This window comes from Echiichthys vipera (genome assembly GCF_963691815.1).
Source record: "Echiichthys vipera genome assembly, chromosome: 12".
In the NCBI taxonomy this organism is placed as follows: domain Eukaryota; kingdom Metazoa; phylum Chordata; class Actinopteri; order Perciformes; family Trachinidae; genus Echiichthys; species Echiichthys vipera.
Window position 1 is genome coordinate 19,633,158 of NC_139837.1, and position 22,998 is coordinate 19,656,155.

Sequence of the window (22,998 nt, forward strand, 5' to 3'; positions counted from 1 at the left end):
CAGGGAACAAAAAAGCAAGAGCTAGAACTAATAGACTAATTAAATAACTAATAAAAAAATTAGATGTGTGTTTGTAAAAGGCTTGATTTTTTTGGAAGAATCTTGAACTAAAAAGTTCCAAAAATAATGGAAATATAAGGTGATGACGAGCAAATACAGCAAAGAAGCAAACCTGTGACATGCAATATTTTTATGTATGTATTGTTACTAAAATGATGTCAATAATCTAAATGTAGGAAGGGTACATAGGCATAATAAGATGTAGCTTCAGCCTGCACGTTTTCAGTCTATACATAACATACATGATGCTCACTTGATTGTTATGACTTTCGTTTAATTTGATATTGCGGACTGAAATAAAAGGATTAAATACAGTTTTGAAGCCCACTAAAAGAAAGGGAAAAAGCCATGTGGCTGAATTAAACATGAGCCCAGCCCGTGATGTGACTACCAAACCATGTGTCACACAAAAGACGCCGGCGGTGGTGGGAGTGAAGCGGCACTGTGTGTTTTAACAGGAACACACAACACCGCCCGCTCTCGCTGCAACAAGCCTCCCTCTCGTGACTCCACAAACGGGCGTCACGCACATTTATCCGGTTCATTTACATACAAAACACCGCCCAGAGGGGGACGAACATGATAATCTACCATCGACTAAGAGCTAACCGTGCGGAGGGGAGGAAAAAAAAACAGCTGAAAAAAAGTTTGGTCGAGGGGAGAGGGCTGTTTTAAAACCGAGCGCGACACAAACGCACAGGGCGCTTATCGGGCTCTTTTGCCCCACTTTTGGACTACGGTATGGACGCTTTGAAATCCGCTGGAAGGGCGATTATACGGAGCCCCAGTATCGCCAAACAGTCGTGGGCTTCGGGCAGACATAAAAGTGAGTATCCCGTTTGTTTCATTCGTTACTACGAGGGCGTTAGCTGTGGTATTATTTGGCTAAATCGATGCTAACTTGGGCTGGCTAAATCCAGGTAGCTAACGTTACAACCGGCGTTTACTTGAGCGCTAATTACTTTACAACTCGCCCGTTGCAGCTACAGTTGTCGGGGATACGGAGGGAGAGAAGCTACCCGTGTCTGGAGGGGTTGTACGAATAGTCCAACGTTACAGCGAGGGGTTTAAAGTGTTTGTTATGCTTTTGAACTTGAAACTGACAGCAGCGTTACACACACACACACGCACACGCACACACACACACACGCGCACACAGAGCACGTAAACTGACTCCTGTTGAGGCTTTTTTTTGCACACGGTCCAAGGAGTCGCTCAGACCAGAGAGCGGACATTCAGTGTGTCAAGACAAAAGTTTTGTGAAATCCTCCTGTCTGCCACGTCATTCTGCCGCCCTGACTTGACACGGTTGTGAAATGTATACACCAGACACTCAGCGGCGTGGTGGTAACACATATTGTGTGATGTGGACTGTTGTTGAGCGACTGGAGGAGAGCGAAGCGGCACGAAAAGATGAGTGGCCGTCCTCCTGGCAGGGTTGTGTACAAACCTAGCAACGCACTGTTGCTAGGCGATGCACTATAAGAAACAAAAAAAATGACAGGCTGCGTGAGTAGTGGTTGCAAAGAGACTGAATCTTATAGGGGAGCCTACTTCTTCATCCAAGTGCCGAGCTCGAAATAGCTGGTATAATTATGAAGAATAAGGTTTTACTGGGTATTCCCACATGATGCCTGGCTTTAACGTTTACCCTCCAATATGTACAATCATTCATTGCCCAGGCGGCTGAGCATGATCACACTCACTCTGCTAGCATGGCTGTCACATGCAGGCTGAGCATGCCTAGATCTCTTTTTATGTTTGCTTGCACAAAGAATGACCCTGCTTCCATGCCCCCCCCCCCCCCCCCCCCCACACACACACACACACACACATTGCCTTTAAAGAAAATCATAGACAATAGAGCAGTTGGCAGCAACATGTCACACGTGCCAGTGCAATCGATGCTTTGTTTTGGTCCCCCTCCTCTCTGGGGTGAATGATGTTCAATCAGCATGGTCCTTTCACATCTGACCAGGCTAACAACCAATCAATCCCCTATACTGCTGGAAGCTTGGGCTGATGGGGAGCTTTGCCATGGCTCTACATTAAATCTGTGGCAATAGTCACATCCTCCCCTCTCTCTGCTGCTGCCACAGACAGATGGAAACTAGTCCTGTCAATCATTTAATATTCATCATATCTCTTCGCCCACATTGTGCATTCGGTAGAGCTTCCTGTTTTGTCTGTGATCAAAGTAACTGTTCATCTTCCCGTTTTTAAAATGTGTTGAGGTAATTATGGGCCAGTGAACTGTGGAGTCATGAATAAGAAGTCAACTTGTTTCATCTTGTAGGGTCAGTAAGCTTCTGATAAAAGGTGGATCTTGTTTTGGTTTTTGTTGCATGAGATGTATCCAGATATCCAGTTGTAATTTAGGCCACAGAATACACATTGAAGTAATAATTCCTATAGTGTGCTTGGGGTTGGAGTATTTTAAGATTTAGACGGGTCCATATAATTTGAGGCAAAGTTTTGCCACATGTCTCTCTTCTTCTGTGTGCTTAGGCTTGGCTTTGTCACAGCGGCCTATTCACTTCTTTGGCATCTATCAGCACAGCATTCCTTTTCTCCCACTGTCAGTGTTGGATCGTAACAGGTTCCAGCATTGTTCTCGTTAAACTGGGCCTGTGTTTCTTTAATGATTGCTGCGTGTCACCATTTGCAGTAAGCTGACATTAGTTTCTACTTGGCCCTGTTTTCCTGGCTTTTGCAGCCATGTGCTCGTGCATAGGCAAGAATGTGTCAGCTATGTCATTTCCTGCATGGTTTTTAAACAGCTCAGTTTCTTTTTTGGCAGTCTGCTGAGCTGACAAGATGTTTCTCTGCGCTGCCCTCTCATTACATCCAAATTGTTCCCATTTTGAGAGGGGAAAAATGCTATGTAACATCCACCATTTTTTAGGTCACGAAGGCCCTGTTTTTTTCTCTCCCAATCTGAAAAGTGTAGGAGGCAGAAAATCCCTGTCTGCATTGAAGAGAGACAGTTCCCTCCCACGTCCCCGGTCAAGGAGCTGTCTTCTGTGGGGTTCTCAATATTGAAGCAGCTACATATCAGGATGTCGGTCGACCCATGCAGATGGCTAATGGGCAGCCTGTTTACGATCTTAAACCCTTTTGGACTGATTATAATACTTAGATATGTGAGCCAATGTTGTTGATACTTCTACCGGAGATGGTAGTTTGTATAACTGTTGACTCATTTTGTTTGACTCAAGATTGCAGACAGCAGTTGGGGTTGGTGTTAAATATTACACCTCTAGCTAGACTTTAAATGGCATTATGGTTAATGACAGACACAGTAGGCCTCTAATTACCTTTTTTTCCCTACATCATATAGTGTGTGTGGACTGCACTGGCCAGTCCCCTCTGCCCCTCTGGCCCCAGTCTAGCCAGCCAGTGCTCTGTACCCTGCACAAAGTCACCCAAAGGGGGCTTCCAGGCAGAAATGGATATTGCTTCCTGCAGGATTCCTTTATGGAGTTGTAAAGCCCTTACTGATTTACAGCCCTGTTGGATCTCCTGTATCTGTAAACTGTAAGCGTGTAGAGTCATGTGAATATGTGCGGATAATACTGCACAATCTTGCTCTGTCACTGTTTCTCCTAGAGGACATTTTTTTAATCCCGCAGGTTAATAGACTTTCTCTTGTTTCAGCTGACGCAGCGGGAAAAAGAGGATACTTTAAACATCAGAATTGTTATCATTACACCAGTAACTGGCTGAGTTGAGCGGTAAATTGCAGTGTGATGAATTTGTGAGGCAATCTGTTTTCATCTGTTATTCACTGTGCTATATAATTGCATTCAGTTTGTGATTAGAAAAGTTTGCATCCATTCCCATGTGTTATTATTTCAGAGTAAACACTATTTCCCTTTCTGTGTAAACCGCAAAGAGCACATTTAGGGCAAACACAAAATGAGGGACTACTTTGAAAGACTATGCCATCTTGTGAAGCCAGAAGGGAAGTCTGGGCAGTGGGCACAGTGACTAACCAGTTCACCTTCCTGGTAACAAATAATTGATGTAATCTCTGTCAGCCATATGTGAAGACATATGGTCAGTGTGCTAGTTCACAGTTCTTTAGCTTTATTGTCAGTAGGAGAGCTTGGTGACTAAACAAGGCCATCTGAGGCTTTTATAGCAAAAGGAAAGCCCACAAATCCCAATTAAGTATATTTAGATAGCTATTTCAGCCCTGAAACAGTTACGTTGTTGGTCATTCAGTGTCCCCAGCAATTACAACTCCTTCACTTTAATCTATTCTGAGCAAGTGAGTTAATAATACTAGATACTACTGCAGGCGTGATAAGAACATGGCTCTACAGGTCCTAAGGCATGAGCAAGACATTGTCGGGCACCTCCAGCAGTATCCTTCTAACTTGCCAGTCAAGCTGTGGGGATTTATGGATGTGTTTTGGGTGTTTGGTCAGTTGACACGAATGAAACTCAGCCGATGGTGAACCTTTCCCTCACCCCACTCCTGAACATGTAATTCAGGTAAGACTTGCTCTTGTTTTTAACACCAAAACTTCACAAACACCACTTGTTGGTTTCTGTCAGCTGTAGTGCAATCTTGTGAAATCTCACATGACACACCCCCAAACTAAATGAATCCTGTTTATGAAATCCCTAGTAGAGATGTGTGGGATTATTTTTATGAATGGAAGATTCCTTTACTGCTTATTTACCTGTCCTTCTCCCCTCCACCTTCACGTTTGCTTCAAGTTGAAACATGTCACAGCAAAGAAGCTCATAAAACATATTGGAGTAATGATGCAGAGAAGAGATTTGCAGAGGAGCTGACATGCACACTAGGAACGCGCTGGCTGTGAAATTCTGGGATGATACTTATGTTTAAAAATAAAAATTTGGGCGGAAACGATTGTGAGTTTTTGTTGTTGTCGTTAACTATTGTTTTTGTTGTTATTTATTCCCCCCTTTGTGCCAGGGAAACAAATAAATCTTACTTATAAAAAAGGTGAATTCAATCATACAAACATGAGAGTATTTTTTGAAAAAGCCTTTTTAAACTTTTACAAACATTTAACCAGCATAATCTTGATGCCACACAGAATATAAGCATCAGCCACTTCAGTTTTACTTTATTTTGCCAATTCCAGTCAACAGGGCAAATATAGTCCAATTTCGATGTTCAGCCAATAAATTCATACTTCCCCAATGCACACCTCCAAAATCTCAGGGACACATTATGTAAATCTGTGCTCCTGTGTGTCAAACTGGTTCAACAAGAAGGATAAACATCAGCCTTTGGGGCGACATGGGACTTAACAAAAAATCAAACAGTCAAAGCAAAGGAATGGGTTATGTGTTTTTAATTTCCTGCTGTTTTTATTGTACTGGTTAGGTGCTGTGAGACCTGACCCTGGACCAAAGTCAGGTCGTGTCCAGTTAAATTGTTTCCAGCTAGGGTCCAATTCTGTTGCTGTGGGTCTCTGATTTGTGTGTCAGTATGGCTAATAATACCCGAGTAATACTCGGCTTTGATCACACCACCTGATGATCATCGCAGTCGTGTCTGTGTTTTGGCTTTGTGCATGTACGCATCATGCTGCCGACAGTGTTGGTGTTTTTATAATTATGGGTCAATCAAATATTGGACAGTTTTATATATTTCATCCCCCGGTTTATATGCCAATATTATCTGCCAGTGTTGGTAGACTGGAAGATGCAACCAGCCCACTTGTTTCCTTATTTGTCATTATCATTTGAGTTGCAATAGTAGCTCCTCCTGGTAAGCGCGGCTGTGCACAGGGTGCTTTAAGGATCAGTTTCATAACCCTGCTTCTTGTTGAGCGTACATTCTGACCTCAGCTGGTCATCAGCTGTAATCCATGACTGGCATGACCACTCATTTCCTCCTCCCTCTCCTCACTTTACTCTTTGAGTGGATTTAGCCAATACTGAAAGACACGTGTTTCGATGTTATGACTTAAACCATGACTATAAGACTCTTATCCTCCGCAAATCCTTTCCTTCACCCAACTGGAATTGTTTTGGATGGTCATCAAATTAAATATGGCTACACAGTCATGCAACACTTCCTTTGTATTATTAGAAACTGCTCCCAACATGTCATAAGTATGCTGGTGTAGAAGATGAAATAGGAGGAGCACCCGTGGAGCCCAAGGGCAGAGAGAAAAGAGGTCACAGGCTGCTGGACATAAAGGATCCCTGCTGACTGTTCATCTTACTTACTTTGTATCGATTGCTCCTTTTAGTGAGCTGGCCTCTAGTTTATGTCTCTGTGGTTTTTTGCATCTGCTGCTGTTGCTGGATATTTGTATACGTCACACAGAGAGGCTTTGACCTGGCTTTCCGATAATATGTAAAACATTTCCTGTATCCTTTCCACAGAAGCTGAAGTTAAGAGGCGGAACAATAGTACTGGATCAGTCTTTGTACTAGGCAGGGACAGCCAGTGACAATCCCCCCCATGTGTGGTAACACACTTTTTTCCATTTGACTAACACGCAGCCTTTCTCTTCTTAACAATGCTCTATTTCACCCATATCCTGTAACGGCTGAAATGGTGATGATGGTGCTTATCTCTGACCTGCACTGACACCAACCGTCTCTACAGAACATAATACAAAATGTACATGTGGTTTATGAGACTCAACCTCAGAAGATGAGTCTGCAATAGAAATATAGGACTTTTTGTGTCATAGTTAGAGGTTGTCCAAGGCTCTCTCTCAGCAAGCTTTCTACTGTGTCTCTGCGTATCCCTTCAGGCATCTTTCCTCATCTGAGTCGGCAGTTTCTAATTTAGCCCAAAGTGTCCTGATTGGAATCTAATAATGCTGCAATAGGGTTTTTTGTGTATGTATTGTCTCTGTGAGATAAGAGGAGGTCATCTCACCACAGGCATGGTCAGCTGAGGCCTAAAATAGCTGAAGAGTGAGTGTATCCAGAAGACAGATACATCCATTGGTCAAAAACAATCAGAAATACATCAGTGTTCCTTCATTATGATGAACACAATAGGTTATTTTGTGTTACAAATACACTGTCCTGATCCTAGAAAAACTAGCTCACCTAATTGTATTAATCCGCTAATGAAAGTAGTCCCTGACAAATGCGGTGTTTGCATGTTTACTAAAAACTCATCACCAGAATACCTTTCAGCGATATAATATCATTTGGATGACACTTTGTATTCTGATCCTTGCACGTTATGCTGATTTTGAACTGAAGTTTTTAATGAAATGAGATAATACTCAGTAAGCTTGGTTTGTCACGTATTTAATTCACACAGGAGTATGCAAAGAGGCTTTACCATTTCATATGGACTATTTATTGCCAAAAAACATGCTATATTGTGATATTGTTATCGAGATATGAAAATACTTGTCAGCATAGAAGATTTTGGCCATATTACTCTGTCCTTGTTGGCATGACAAGGTTGTCTTTTCCAATTGGCTTGGGTTGCACATGACGTGGGCACACGAGCATCCAGAGCATCTCTGGAGAGCAGATGTTACCTCTCTCCATAGTTAAATACTGATCCTCTGGACCCCATGGAAGGCAGCCAGAGTACACACCTTTTCCCAATATCCCATAGTGACGCACATCCTCAACAAAAGCAAGAATTAAGACCCTGTTTTTTAGAACAACCAAAGCCCCAGTGGAAATTTAATCAATTCTGATCTTGTTCAGGATAAGGTATGCAGGTGGGCAGGAGTCACTCACAGTTGGGGATTCAGAGGGCTCGGATGAATGTGCTGGGATTCTCTCCTCTCACTCATTCATTGGCGCCAATACACACCACGCAGAGCTCTCAGTGCTCAGAAGCCCCTTTCAAACCTTGACAAAGGGGAAATTGTTGATGCAGCAGGCTCGACCAGTGGAGCCTGCTGGATCTGTGGAGTGGTGGTGGGGTTTGATTGTTGACCAGAAAGTCTTTATTTGTGCTTGTATGTTTAGCCAAGCTGCTAGTCCCCCTCCCCTTCCCTAGAATCTGCAGATAATCATTCATAACCGGCTTGGTTGAATATAGCTGGTACCTAGTGTTTCAACACTGCATATTACTCATGTACTCATAGCTTGGAGAATGAAGTCAACAACAAGCATTTGAGAGAATTTCTTCCAGGATACTGCTAAAACATTAACTCCTACGGTTTGATGTGATAGTTAATCACTGTGAAAGTCTGACTCAGTCTCAACAAACTCACCTGCTCAGCTTTGTCACCTTCAAATTGGTTTTGGTTGAGAAATGTGTCACTGGCTGCGAGGAAGACATCCGAGCATCAGAGCATCAGAGAGAGCATCAGAGAGAGCAGAGAAACACTGTAGATTTTGGCTGGAAGCCAGCTAGAGCGCAGTGATAAAGCAACTAAATTGTCAGGATGGCTCTGTGGCGATTTGTGTTTCTATGCTTGTATCTCTGCATGCACATCTCCCCAGAGTCTTAACTACATTATTTAGCCTGCACTCATAGCAGAGCGTGCCTGCTGTTTCCACGGAGATCAAACTGTTGCATTTCCCTAATTGTCCATTAGACTTGTTGTGTGTACTTATGTGAATTTATGCTGGCAACGTGAACTTGCCGCCTTTATTTGCATATTCCTGGTGTTGGACTTAAAATCACTTCCTCCGTTCTGTTTCATCTGCCCGTTCTTTTTTATGAGCGTCTCACTGCCTCCACATCTGACTGTCTGTCATCTTCCTTTCTAATAGAAGAGGCCAAAGAGGATCTCCTCTCCTCATTACTGCCACTGGTGCCGGCTGTTGACAGTGAGAGTGATAGTGATCCTTTCTGACCCTTCTGTGTCCAAATCGCCTGCCTCATTTCCTCTGTGTTGGCTTACCCACAACCACCACCAAATCCACCACCGCTTCTCATGCTCTAATGCTGCACAGGCTCAGCCCTCAAATCCCTTTGATTATAATTCCCGAGACCTCTGTGCTGTCTTGCCTCTCCAGATCTCTTGTTGCATCAAAAGGTTCCAACTGCCTCTGTAGTTTTGTCTCCATTAAAACTTAATTAAAAGTCCCAGCTTAAAACTCAAATAATTGGATCTTAAAGAAGAGAAGAACCCTTTTCTGGAGTGTTTTTTTCCCAAACACTCTTATCTAACCACCAGAGGAGTCTAATGTCCGCAACCTATTCTGACACTCTCCCCGAACAGACAAACTGTTCCCAGGTTCGTTGAACCCCGCAGCTCCAATAACCTGCCTACATTTTGGCACCTGTTGATAGTACACACTAAAGTCTGCAGTAACTGTTAATACTGGTGTCATTTTTCACATCAGAGAAAAGTGTAGCAAAAACCGAGGTAAGGAGGAAAGATGGTATGATATGGCGTAGGCCCAGTCTTGAATAATTCTTTAAGTTTTTAAGAAAAATGTTTCCTTTTTATAGTGGTTCTGAAATTTACATCACCCAGAGATTTTTAGGAACTTGAAATGTTTGTTCTTATGCAGTCTAAAATGCTCTCAGACACATTCTTTGTGAAGATACCTTTTTGCTTTAATGCATTAATTACCAGAAACATTTGATCCAGAAGTCTGATGTTCGTGTATTATTCAACCAGGTCTGCTTTTTAACACTGTGCTCAGTTGACAGTGTGATATATATGGAGATAGATTTTAAAGGTTTGTAGATCTGCACTACAGTTCAGATGAGGTGAACTGCAGAGTGAGAAAGTAGCTGTGTTTTCTTTGTTCCTCTCTCCTCGTGGCCGAGTCTTGCCCGTGGACTGTTGAGACTTGTCTGAAGCAGGGACAGAGGGGATGGGAGCAGGTTTCTGACTGGCAGTGTGGACTTCACACAGGCTGTGATTCCAAGGTGATTATGCTTCATGAGCCAATGGGTTTAAAGGGTTTTAAGTATGGCACAATGCTTCTCTACCTGTCATCACATTATAAAATTGTGAAAACTATTGTATAGGCGGCCCCAGACCCACTCCTACTCCAGTAACTCCTTTGTTGTCAACACCGTATCAGCAGCCTTTCTTTCAAAATATGGTCATCGGCCACTTAAGAACCCATATCAGTCGACCACTAAACTTATGTCACCATTTTCCATTTTTATATTTCTGCCATTTTCCCTGGGTGTTGTAATCGGTGGAGCCGTAAAAAAAAACCCATTAACTTAACCTTCAGAGAAACTTATTTGGCAGCAACAAATATAATATTTTGACTCAGATTCTGAGCGTTTATCTTACAAAAGTTATTATATCTTATGCACAAACACTGAGAGACATTGATACCGCCAGTATCAGGCCAAGATAAGGCCCCTCCCTTGGATGGACGTTAATCCGTTTGGAAGTGTCTTGCTCTCTGCTGAGAACACATTGTTATAACTCCCAGTATCTCGCTTTGAAGGCAAGTCAGCCTTCACGAATAACTCTTTGGTACATTTGGACTGTACTTGGCTAGATGTGGACTGAATTGTAACAGTATCTGGTCCACGACTGATGAAATTTCACAAGTTCAACTCAACAAGTGCAGACAAGAGCAGGTCTGGTGTCTCTAATGTAGCCAGTGTCTTTTAAGTCTTACAGCTTGCAGTGTGAATATCACACATCCTTTATGTCCAAGCATATCTGAAAAAACATTTAACATTAACATTTTAGCCCAAAGACATATTAAAGGCGATTGTCACAGTTCTGTTTGAGGGCTTTGATGTAATAAGATCTTTATTCAGACTACTTTTTCCCAGATGAGATTAGTCTCATCTGGGACATAATCCAAGGTTGACAGATGTTGGGTGTGGTAAATTCTTATTTTTCAATCCCCCGTCATTTGGCAGTGGGCCAGTAGATATTTGTTTTGTTCCTGTTCACTGCGTCTTCCTCCATAAGCCATATTTCTCATGTCTGGCACTGTTGTAGTGTGGTAAATATTTATGTGTTATGAGGTGGTGAGCTTGGCTGCTGTAAAAAGTTTTTCCAGAGGATCTGGGTGCAGACACTTGGAATGAGAACAAGCCAAATGAACCCCACTGGTTCATTATCCACAATACAATTTGAAGATAATTGGCTGAACAAACCTTCACGTGTCTTATGCTCAATGATGCAGTCACTGCCCTCTACCTGCCTCCCCAATCCCCTTCCACTCAGCAAATATCAGTGATGCTCGCTTGCCTGCTCTCTCCGGCTTATTTACAGGCAGTGTCGCCCAGGCGAGCAGCGTTCACTGACCGGCCACAGCTCCAGCGTAGCCAAGAAGCCTTTGAAGTTTGCTCTAATCAGCACCGCAGCTGCAGAGAGCTGCCATGGAGGGGGCTGGGGCTGGTGGTGGTGGGGTTGGGTGGGGGGTTGGTGTGAATGCAAATGTGAACAATATGAAAATGGATTATTATTCCATACAAAGCAGCGCTCTGGGTATATGCATCAGTCTAAAAATAGCTCAGGTTCATGAGTTACACATTTGAACTGCTATTGTTTCATTGCTCACTAAAAGAGTCACTATTATTATCATTTTTTTGCAGAATATTCACCCACTCTTGTATTTCAGGCAGGCTGAAGAGTTCCCATCATTTGTGTTGTCTAGTCTTACAGTTTGCTTCCCCTGGATCTCTTGGGATGGAGGGTTCCTAAGACTCTGCAGTCAGCATGAACTGCTGGTCATCCCCAGAGATTTGCCTCCTGCAAGCATTAGTATGGGCAGTTGCAGTATCGAGGCTTGTTTCTGATATCTCCACTGGACCAGCACATGCCTGCAGCTGAGTGTGTTATGTGAATGACATCTCTCCTAAGCCTCGAATCACTCTGAGCATTTTCAAAGCACTTCTGACGGATTGTTGAAATTCACTGAAGCAGACTTGTCAGCGATGTTACCTTTTGTAAACACTAAAAATCTCTGGACTCAGGTTCCTCGTTGGCTTTACAAACAAAAGCTAGCACTGAAGGTTAGAATTGTCATGCCAGCTCAAGTTTAGCCTGCATTATCCCCATCGTATTTGTGCAATTGTCTGCAAATGTCCTTAAGTGGCTACACCTCGTAATGGACACTCATAGTCTACTTGCACCACTCGGTAACTTGATTTAGGTCGTGAATAGAAGCTAATGATTCCTTGCCACAGGTTATATTACAGTAAGGGTGCTACTTATCCAGGCACTAATGTAACCACGGGATCAGCAGAGACGGCTGCCTGATGTGTTCCACACACTTGGGAGCTCAAAGACCTTGACCTTAGACTGGGTGTTCACTTCAGACTCACCCATTACTTAAGTATGGGTTTGGTTAGAGCTACATTTAGACAGTTATAAATCCTCCTCCATAATCACTGATGGCTGGCTTGGCTTGCCTGGTGAAGAAAGGAATATTATAGCTTACAGTTTCCAAGCGGTTCCATAAGCAGATTTTATTATACATTTTTAAATGAAAGACAATGTAAAGAGTTATTGTAAATCAATAACTCTTTCATCATTAAAAGCTGAAGTTATTGAGTGCTAGTATTTTTTTTTTTTAAACTGACGTTATAAATTAATCTGTTAATTGTTGTTCCTTGGCCCATGGTACAACCATCCACCAAGTTTCATGAAAATGGGGCATGTCGTTTTCTGTAGTCTTAATGACAGACAAACAAACAGATAAATAGCATACATAACCTCCTTGGTGGAGGTAATTCTAAAGCACATGAGCAGAACCCTTTTTACCATTTTTAAAAGATGCCTGCACATCTCCTTGGACAACGACACGGTGGCAGAGACCACATGAATCTATTTAGATCAACCTGAAGATACTGTGTGACTTGAAGACCACCCAGGAGAGAGGGGAGAGATGTTGTTGATGATGGTGTTTTCCATTGTTGGAGCAAATCAGTGAATACTGAAGAGGCCTTTTGTTGTCTAAAGTGAATGTCCTCTCTAAAGACCGTTAATGCCGCTTCCTAATTACCTCATGTTTCGTCAGTTTCAAAGCAATTCAATTCAATTTAGTATGGATTGTCTGCAATATTCTAACGTGGAGCATAATGATTCAGTGTTATTTGGGAGGCAGATCAGTTTGCAAAAGTTGTTCTTTTCCCTTTCACTGCTCCATCTCTGTGGTGTAGTCCTGTGACCAGACAGGCACCCCTGGCTATCTTCATACTGATATAATATGAAGAGAAGTGCATTGCTGTGAGCGGCTCAAGGAATCCCTCTGATAAAAGATTTCAAAACCACAACCTTGGAGTTTTGTCCCACTGACAAAAATTACAATCTTGAGTCTTGAAGTGTCATCATCTTGTGTGCTAGAGAAGATATTTTTTATGAATGACTTCATTGGCAGAAGTTGGCAGGATTGTAAATTAGTTTTGGTAAGAGGCACCAGTTTCACCTCCTTAACCTGTATTTGACACTTAAAGGGAGATTTTACTGATATTAATTCCTTTGTTCATCTGGACACACTGCCCACAGTTCCATGACGCAGACCTGGATTAAAATAGGTAAAGTATCAAAGCAGCATTCAGAGTAGCCTAAGTTATTAACCTAAGTTATTTATAACCTAAGTTATTAATAACTTTCAGTAACATTGCATGCAATAGTCCATTCTTCGCCGCTCTCTTTTGTCTCTCTCACATTCAGGTACAGGTGTGGACACGGCCCTGCTGTCCGTCCCTGTCCTGCACTTTACTGACAGTTGTGCTACTGTAATGTATAAAAAATCTAAAGATTGTGGGTCAGGTCGGCTTCGGGCGGTTAAATAATGGTGCAAAGTTGCTCATGTACACTCTCATGGAACCTCTGTGAGAAAAGCCCTAAAAATGGATGGCTTCTGGAAAATCCCCTCACATGCTAGACTACCACACACCTGCTTCTACTTCCCCTCATTTTAAGAGGCAGTCCATGTTAGAAGAACTACACCTCAGAAGGATAAATGCTAACATATTTCTAATTTAGTTTAACCATTAGACAATACATTCCATTTGAACACTTGCTCTTGCCTTCCTGCCAAGAGGAATAGCAAAAGCATGTGTTCATTACACACACCCATAATGAGAATACATTTTGGCTGCTGTTGTATCTAATACAGCGGAGTCCATAGCTGAGTTAATGCTGTACTGACACATGTCTAACGGAGTATCTCTCACCCTGCCGTACAGTACAAGCAGCAAGGTTGTTGATGAGCAGAAGAGTCACTGATGCATGTCTCTCATCTGCAGAGCTTCCAGAGAATTGGACGGACACGAGGGAGACCCTTCTGGAGGGCATGGTTTTCCAGCTCAAGTACCTGGGGGTCACAATGGTTGAGCAGCCCAAAGGAGAGGAGCTGTCGGCGGCTGCTGTCAAGAGGATAGTGGCCACGGTGAGAGACAACACAAGACACACACATAACCGAAATGGCTTTAACACAGGGCAACCAAAATCTCCTGTCAATGCAAAACGAGTCTCCTCAACCATATATAATAACTTTTCCACATCACCACCTCCACCACTCAGAAATCATCCAGTAGTTTTGTCCTATTTATGACCTGAATAACACCTTGGTGAAAAGTAACTGGTGGGCTGCCTGCTCCCCCCGAGGCCCAGGCTGACATTTAGAGAGGAGGATGCAATTAGTTTGGACATTGTTGCTGAGTATATGGCTCAGCCAGCTTTATCATGGTGGAAAGGGCTTAATGTTATTGGATCTGGCAGCTCAGTGGATAATGAAGTTAGCAGCGGCAGAATGGTGGGGCTCGGGACACGGTGATATATGGAGAGGAGGGCAGAGGCTCTGATTGGGCCTAATCTGTTGGCCGCCCGTGGTGTCCCTCTAAAAAGGATGTCAGGCTGCTGAATGGGATATTTTTGAACTTTTCATATTGTGTAATAGGAGCACTTGGTGTAAAGTAGTATTTTGTCAGGCCATAAAAGGTGTCATTTCCTCTGGAGAGGATCTTTCTTTCTCACTCACATACAAACGTATTTCTCTTAAGTATCTATATTCAAATGTGTTTGTTTTGACATGTCTTTGTTAATCGGCTTATTGCATAGACATACACTCACCGGCCACTTTATTAGGTACAACTGCTCGTTAACGCAAATTTCTAATCAGCCAATCACATGGCAGCAACCACTGCAGCATTTAGGCATGTAGACATGGTCAAGACGGTCTGCTGCAGACCAAAGTGAGCATCAGAATGGGAAAGAAAGGTGATTTAAGTGGCTTTGAACGTGGCATGGTTGTTGGCGGGCTGCTCTGAGTATTTCAGAAACTGCTGATCTACTGGGATTTTCACGCACAACCATCTCTAGGGTTCACAGAGAATGGTCCCAAAAAGAGAAAAGATCCAGTGAGCGGCAGTTTTTGGTTGTCTCCATGGTGATTTAACATATTTTTGACTGGCACTCAAGACCTACAGTATGGATTCCATGAAAACTTGCATTTACATAAATACAGCATTGACACTTGGTTTTTCTTTCTTATCTTTGTCTCACTCACATACCCTTTTTTGTCGCTCTGTGCTCTCCACCCTTTCTCCTTCTTCCCTCCCTCCCAGGCCAAAGCCAGCGGAAAAAAACTGCAGAAAGTCACATTAACGGTTTCCCCACGAGGAATCATCCTCTACGACAGTGCCTCCAACCAGATGATAGAAAACATCTCCATATACAGGTCAGTTGTCCTCTTTCAAATGTTTGACTATTACCACTATTCCTAACACAGTTGTGAAATATTTTCACCCTAAGCTTGTCCTTATCACCTACAACAAAACAAAAGTTGTAATTTGCTCTCATCCATCACTAGATGTGTAAGAGCAGGTGTGGTTCTCCAAGGCAGTGTGATGTGTTTCTGCATGTATGTGTGTGTGTGTGAGAGAGAGAGAGGAGAATCCTTGAGTCCATCAGCAGTATGTCTCATCAATCTTGGCTCTCTTGGGAGCATTACAACAGCTGTGAGACACACACACACATTCTCTTTAGTAAATGCCTACAGATCTCACTTGCCTGCCACTACCTGCACGCTTAAAGCTGCCTAACCTCCATTGGCCTCGAGCTTATGAGCCAGGCTTGAATGTCTTCTCTAAAACTTCACATTTATGAGTCTACATATCAAGGAGAGATGGGACTTTCCATCAGTTTTCCCCATGCATGAATAGGCTTGTGTTAAATAATTTCTCCTAAAAGATTGGCTGATCGAGGGCAAATCTCAATTGTTGATAGTTTTTTGAAAGTTATCGTAACCATTGTTTCTGGCTTTCCTGTGTCACCTCTGGATGTTCTTCTATTTTAGAGACCAGTTTCATTTCTCTCACCTGCTCAATTTTGCATCTCTTGTCATTGAACAACTGCTTCCTGTCTGTGCAGCTTAGAGTAATCGGGGTGGAGTTCATTTCTCAGGCATACAGGATTTATCTATATTAAAAATCTGGGCTCTTCATCGCTGGGCTGTTTTTGCAGATTTACCCTTAGGAACATTGCACACAAAAGCTCATCATAGGCAAAATGCCAAACAAAAAATGTTTTACAACTGAGGCACATTTGAATTAATAAGGCATTGCTGTAAGATTTAAGTGCACCGAGACACACCAAGATCAAACTGAACAGACATTCAATCAAGTTTGTCAGTCAGAGTTTCAACAATTAAGCTGATAATTGTTTTTCTGATTCGGCCATCTAGAAAATGTCAGAAAAATGGAAAAATGCCCCTTACAGTCCCCATGAATCCTTGTTCAGATTGCTTTTTTATCTTTACCAACAGTCCAGTAGTTAATTCAGTAGCTATTCCTCACATTTTAGAAGCCAGGTACCTGAGACTGTTTGAGACTGATTTTTGCTTGAAAAATGACTAAATTGATAAATTGACTGATCCAAAGTCTGACATTGGGCCATGGCTAGGTAGCTGGTGCTGAATTAGCTAGTATCAGTCCCTGTTAGCAATATACCTATGGATGTGCATACAGCTGTCACTGAATTGCTTTGATTGGGTAAAACTTAAAAACATTAGGCCGGCTCTGGAGTTAAAAGGAGTGTTTGTTTGTTTTTTTAAATCACTGAATCTTAAAAAACGTTGGTATGTTTAGATTTGAGTTACAACTCTGACTCTATGAGCTGTGTGTCACAGCAACTACTGTCGCTAAAGCTGCTTACCGTGGTGGCAAACCAGCCAAATGAGTGGACCAAACTTCCTGTTGTTTTCAGAACACCGGCAGACACTTGCATCTTTCACCTCACACAGTATCTTCGCCTCACATCTCTCCCTCTGCGGCCCTCCTTCAACTCTCCCACGGGGGGCCAAGCCACACAGTTTGAAAACAACTAACTGTTTCAGTTTCAATGATGACATCTCCATCACAAATTTCAGAGAGCTTTACAGTAGCTACTCCTTAGTTTATCCTAAGTTTATGTGCAAAAATACCCAATTTTTGCAATGCGTCTCCAGTAACAAGTCTGCACTGTTAATAAATCCTCTCATTTGAAGAATATTTGGTTAATACTACAGCAATTAAAACACTGACTGCGTGTGGTGAGTCCAGCTGTGACGGTGTGAAGACAAAGCAGCTGGTTGTGGCGTGCACCCCATTGGAGTTCTCCTCCCCGTACATCTGCTAAGAAGATGAACGACCAATAAAATAAACGGATCTGCCTAGACACCCAATTTCCCTGACACACTCCCTCCCAAACATTTGCCCGTAAATCTCAGTTATTTTGTGCAGACTGCAGCTGCGATTCTTAAACCTTTCGCTTTTATTTATTTATATATTATATCCACACCTCCTATTTCTTAGTCATTGATAAAAGAGTATGTGACGATCACACACTGAAGTTTGAGCAGTGCTGATGCTCGAAGGGGAAAGGAAGGACAGATGGCAGACATTCATTAGCCTTCCTCCATCGTTTTGGGTCTCCCTCTCCAACTGGCCAGTGTACACGTAGCTTTGATATTAGGGTAATGGCATGATGATCAAATAATGGGGAAAACATTATTTGTGCAGCATTACAGCTTCATTTGAGTCTCTGCTGTGCACCTGAGACTGAGAAGCAAGAATGATTCCTCTCTCACATGCGACATAGGGAAACCTCAGTGCAGTAGATGATCTCCTAGACCAGAACAATCACCTCTGTCTGCATGAACCTTTTCATGTACCTTACAGGGGACAGGCCCAATCTGAAGGCTTTTATTCAAATCAGTGTGTGTCGGGGTTGTTAAGCAGGTGGACACAGTGGCAGTGTGACGGTTAAACTTGTTTAAAAAGCAGAAAGAAAAATCATCCCCAACCGCACAGATGTCCACTGTGCACGTGTTCAGTACAAATACATGATAAGCTGTGTACCTGCACACAGCTGGGGTGTGTATTTTTGGTGAGATTGTGTGTGCAGCTGGCTTCAAGAATGGAAAGGCTTTTTCTAGAGAAATGCTAGATTGAACAGTTTGAATCAGATTGCTGGAATAGCTTAAAGGCTTAGTACAGATAAAGTTGCATGATGTCAGCACTTGATATGTGAGGTCTCTATAAAGTCTTAGAGTTTTTATTCAAGTGTGTGCATCTGTTTGTGTTTTTTTCCCCCCCAGAATATCATATTGCACGGCAGACAAGATGCATGACAAAGTGTTTGCCTACATCGTCCAGAGCCAACACAATGAGACTCTGGAGTGTCATGCCTTCCTCTGCACAAAGAGAAAAATGGTACGTAAATGAGTATGTTCAGCCACGTGTTGCTGTGTACCACTGTTTAACAAAGGGATTCCAATAATTGATTCACGTCATATCTCTTTGATATGAAGCTACAGCCAACAGCAGCTTAGCTTCGCATACAGACAGGAAACAAGAGCTCTGTCCAAAGTCAACAAAATCCATCCAATATCTTGTTTGTTTAATCCAGAACAACAAGTTGTTGTTTTATGGGGGATGTGTGCTGGACATTTTTTTTCCAGCTTGTAGCAGTGACTTTAGCGGTTCTGGTGTGATTTTTTTTTTTCCCCCTCACCTTTGGAAAGATCTAGGCTAACTGTTTCAGTGTTTCCAGTCTTTACGCAATGCTTAGCTATTCAGATGATTTGATTCAGCCTGGCAATCAAAGGAAAGCACTTCATACAGCTACAGTATGTTGCAAAGAAACCTCCTTGTATGTATGCAAATATCCAAGTATTAAGTCAGGAGAAAGACGAGGTGAACATGAAGGAGGTTGTCGTCCCTCCCTGGCATTCTCTCCATCCCTGGAGGTTTTCAGAACGAGTGAGCCACTCCCTCCTCTTCCTTCCCCTCTCTAATTTAGTTCTGACCAAAAGGCCACGTATCCTCCCAGTTACATAAACAACTTGTCATGGAGCCCACGGGTTTCTCTTCCTCCTCTTCAAGTTTCTGTGAAAGATCCACTTCTGTTAGTGGTCACTTCCTGTTTTTATCACGGCCGTCGTAGCTCCTCAACTTCCTCGAGTTTCCCTCGTGCGGATGAGATGTATATGAGTATTACTCATCTTCCTTTTATTCTTTCATGTAGTCTCACCCTCTCTCACACTCTGTCTCTCTGCTTCCCTCCAACAGGCCCAGGCGGTAACTCTAACAGTGGCTCAGGCTTTCAGAGTGGCGTTTGAATTCTGGCAGGCTGCCAAGGAAGGTATGCATGGTTGCCCCCGACGTTCAGAGGAGTGTGACGGAAGAGTGAAAACATTCCTCTCTTCTTCCCTCTCCTCCCCCACTGTTATTAATCTCTCCATTTACTGTATACACCCTTTGGTCACTTAGAAGAGAAGGAAGCTAAACAATGATCTTGTCTTTTATGTTGAGGTTTCCTGCACAGAGTGGAAACATACATTCGCTTTATGTCTTCTTTGGTCTTGTCCCTGACACCCTCTCGAGGGGTCTCGGGAAAAGATGGAGAACTGTATAGCTGTTCCTGTCAGTCAATATTGTTCTTTCACACACATTAGTACAATAGAGGAATGTCCTCATTGATTGAACCAGTCACCCCCCCCCCCCCACACACACACACACACACACACACATACACACACACACACACACACACACACACACACACACACACACACACACACACACACACACACACTGGTTAAATCATCCACCAGAGAGACCTGTTTTAGTTAGTGATGCCTTTTTATTACAGGCAACTCAGTCATGGTTAAAGACTCATCAAGGTATCGACGTGGGGGGGCGGGGGAGGATTGAGGTTAGCCTGGGGCAGAGGTGGGCTGACTGCAGGTAAATCTTCTCTGTTTCCTCTATTCTCAGTGAGAATAGGCCTCAGATGTGTGGGAGCTGGGATTTTCCCAGATATATTTAATTTTTTTACTGAAAGAATGATTATTTTATCCCCGTTATATATTTATATTTTTCTGTTTTGTGTCAAATTTGGAAAGCATCCATCCTCTTTAACTAGGCACATTTTTTAATAGCAGAGAGGAGATAAGAAGACAATGCAGTCAGATTGCTGTGTAAGGAGAGTCTTGCACACGTTCTTTTGTACAGCTCAGCAGAACATGCATGTAATTTACTGCATGTATGACTCTGGTGTAAATGAGCAGCTCTTGCCACATAATATTGGTGTCTGCATCACAACCCCCTCCAATCTTCTGCACCTCCTTACATGTGTGTTGCCTTTTTAGACGCTCTTTGAATTTTGTGATTATCCTTTGTCTTGTTGGTTTGCACCTGGCACCTTGACCCCCCCACCCCTCTGTCAAATCTTTTCCCCTCTCCTCCCCCCTTCCCAGCACTCGCTTCTGCTTATTATACGGAGGTAGACGGGTGAAGAAGAGGAAGGCAAAGGAGAGGGGGGATGGTGGAGATGAGGAGAGAGGGCAAGAGAGCATGAAAGGCGGGGCAGAAAGGGCTGTTGGGATGGGGAGTGTGTAAGAGAGAAAGGAAAATGATTGTGTGCGTGTGTCAGTTGGAGCTCAACCCCTTGACAGATTCAGTGTCCGTGCCATTGATCCTGTCTCGTGCAAAGGCAATTTTATTTATTCAGTCCTTTAGAGACACACACTTGCACAGTATGAAAATCCTAGCAGGTTCTTTTTTTTATTTTCACCACATTTCTACTCCTTCTTCTTCTGCGGTGTGTAGTAATGTTTTTAAGGTTGGCACATTTCCATTTTGGGGATGGATTATTTTTCCAACATCAAGGCCACAGGCTCCTTTCCTCACACCTCCTCATTTGGTTGCGTTGAATATTAAATGTGCTGCCTCCTCACTCTTTCACCTCATACTTTTTGTCTCCTACATTCCTTTTTTTCATTATGTTTTGCTTGCTCTTTCCTTCTCTTACCATTCTTCACCTCTTGCCGTCTTCTTTTTCTTGCCGGGCCCATTAAGCCGTTTGATTTGCCGAGCTGCGTTTTTCCAGTTCAGTACGGTGTCACTGATGAAGGAGAACTGATGCCTGGGTTGGGGGTTATGGAGGGGAGTATTTTTTCAAAAAGAAGTGGCAGAGAAGAAGAAACGGAGAGGGATGCGGGAGAAATCCTTTCGAGTCTGTTTCATTTAAGTTACAAGACCCTGGATGATCAGAGCTGGAAGAAGGTGCATCTGCTGTGTATCTGTTTAGCTTGCTACTTCTGTTTCTTACAAACTCCTCCACCACCTACAGTGGTTCTCCACAGCCCGCCACGCATTCCTGACCCATATTCCTCTGTATATTACTGCTCCTGTCTCTGTTCATAAATCTATGTTCATAGAATATTCACTGTAAACACTACAGCTAGCTTTGAACTCTCATGTCTTTCAGTTGCTCCATGTTTAGCAGGCTGAAAACTATCAACCGAAAAGGCGACGGGGGAGGAAACGGGTGCCCTGGGGAAAGTTTTGTAAGACTGCTGTCTCTAAGCTACCTGGACTCATGAGAAATGGGGTTTTTGTTTTAGCTCAAGGATGATGATGCTTTTAGCAGGCTCCGTTAAGAGAGGAATGGACATTTGTTCTGTAGCCACAGCATCTTGTTCAGAAGGTCGTTTTCCTGTCTGACTTTTTGATGAGTTTGAGCATCTGTCCAACCTTCACATAGGCAGAGATGGGTGTTTATGTACGTGTTAGTAAGTAGACTGAACCTGTATTTATCAAGCGTCTCAGAGCAGGTGATCACATCCAAAAATTCTCAGGGGGTAGATGCATTTGTTGGTCTTACATTTTGGACCATTTTGCTGTATTGTTTGGAGGAAAATGCAGCTGCACAACAGTGATGGTTCTGTCAGAGCCAACAGTTTGAATGTAATAAATAAAAGACTTGTCTTAGTGAGGCTGTTTCAAATAATAGTGGGGGTGTCATATTTTAAAGAAGAGGGTACAACATAACAATACACTGTTTGTTCATATTGTCCCTCATGTAGGACACATAAATTGACACAGAGTGTAGTAGAAAGGTGAATTGCACAGTGGAAGAGGCTTCATCAATCAGTCTCAAGTGTGTTCTGTGCTGCTAGTTTCAGTGCCATTCTAAGGAGTCGTTATGAAATGCTTGATAAATATGGGCTGTGTAGCTCCTCCTCTGAGTTGAAGACCGCAGTGTTGTTGCTGCTCTATGAAAGCTGTTGTCAGTTTTACTTTGTGATGTGTGCTGTATGGAAAACCTTCTTCTCAGCAGGTGAGAATGTTCAGGGCGAGCAGAGCCTATTATCCAACTGACCCAGATGCCATGCCTATTCTGTTTAAATGCTGCAGTTACCATGTTTACTACTCCTATGAGATATGTGTTATCATCTTTGAAGCCCGGGCTCTCTCGGTTTCAGCTGGCAGATGGCTTGAGTAATGACCTTATCTGCCAATTTGCTGCTGCTAATTTGTTTACAGTAATTATATACTTGGTTAGTAAAACCTTTTCAGCAGCTAGAAAAATAAACAGTTCCTTTCAAGGCTCACCTTGTTGTTACAAGCTCCAGAATCATAGTTTGCTTGCCCTTCACTGTCTGCTCTTTATTTTGTTTTGTTTTGTCCTCCGCACAGAGAAAGAGAAGCGAGTGAAGTCGGGTTCAGACGGAGAAGGAGCCGGCAGCTCCCAGTCGGACAGCTCGGCCAGCCTGGGCAGCCTGAAGGGAGGAGGTGAG

The 22,998-nt window shown here is 43.0% G+C and overlaps 1 protein-coding gene across 1 annotated transcript in view; it reads left to right on the plus strand.

Moving 5' to 3' along the window:
* The first annotated feature begins 634 nt into the window (after positions 1-634).
* ldlrap1b (low density lipoprotein receptor adaptor protein 1b) overlaps positions 635-22,998 on the plus strand; it is a 29,582-nt gene continuing 7,218 nt past the window's right edge. Inside the window, exons 1-6 of the mRNA XM_083924649.1 lie at positions 635-886; positions 14,180-14,322; positions 15,500-15,612; positions 18,511-18,625; positions 19,484-19,556; positions 22,898-22,993. Of these exons, the coding sequence (XP_083780775.1) occupies positions 802-886; positions 14,180-14,322; positions 15,500-15,612; positions 18,511-18,625; positions 19,484-19,556; positions 22,898-22,993 (625 nt within the window). The 5' untranslated portion in view covers positions 635-801. The remainder of the gene's footprint in view (positions 887-14,179; positions 14,323-15,499; positions 15,613-18,510; positions 18,626-19,483; positions 19,557-22,897; positions 22,994-22,998) is intronic.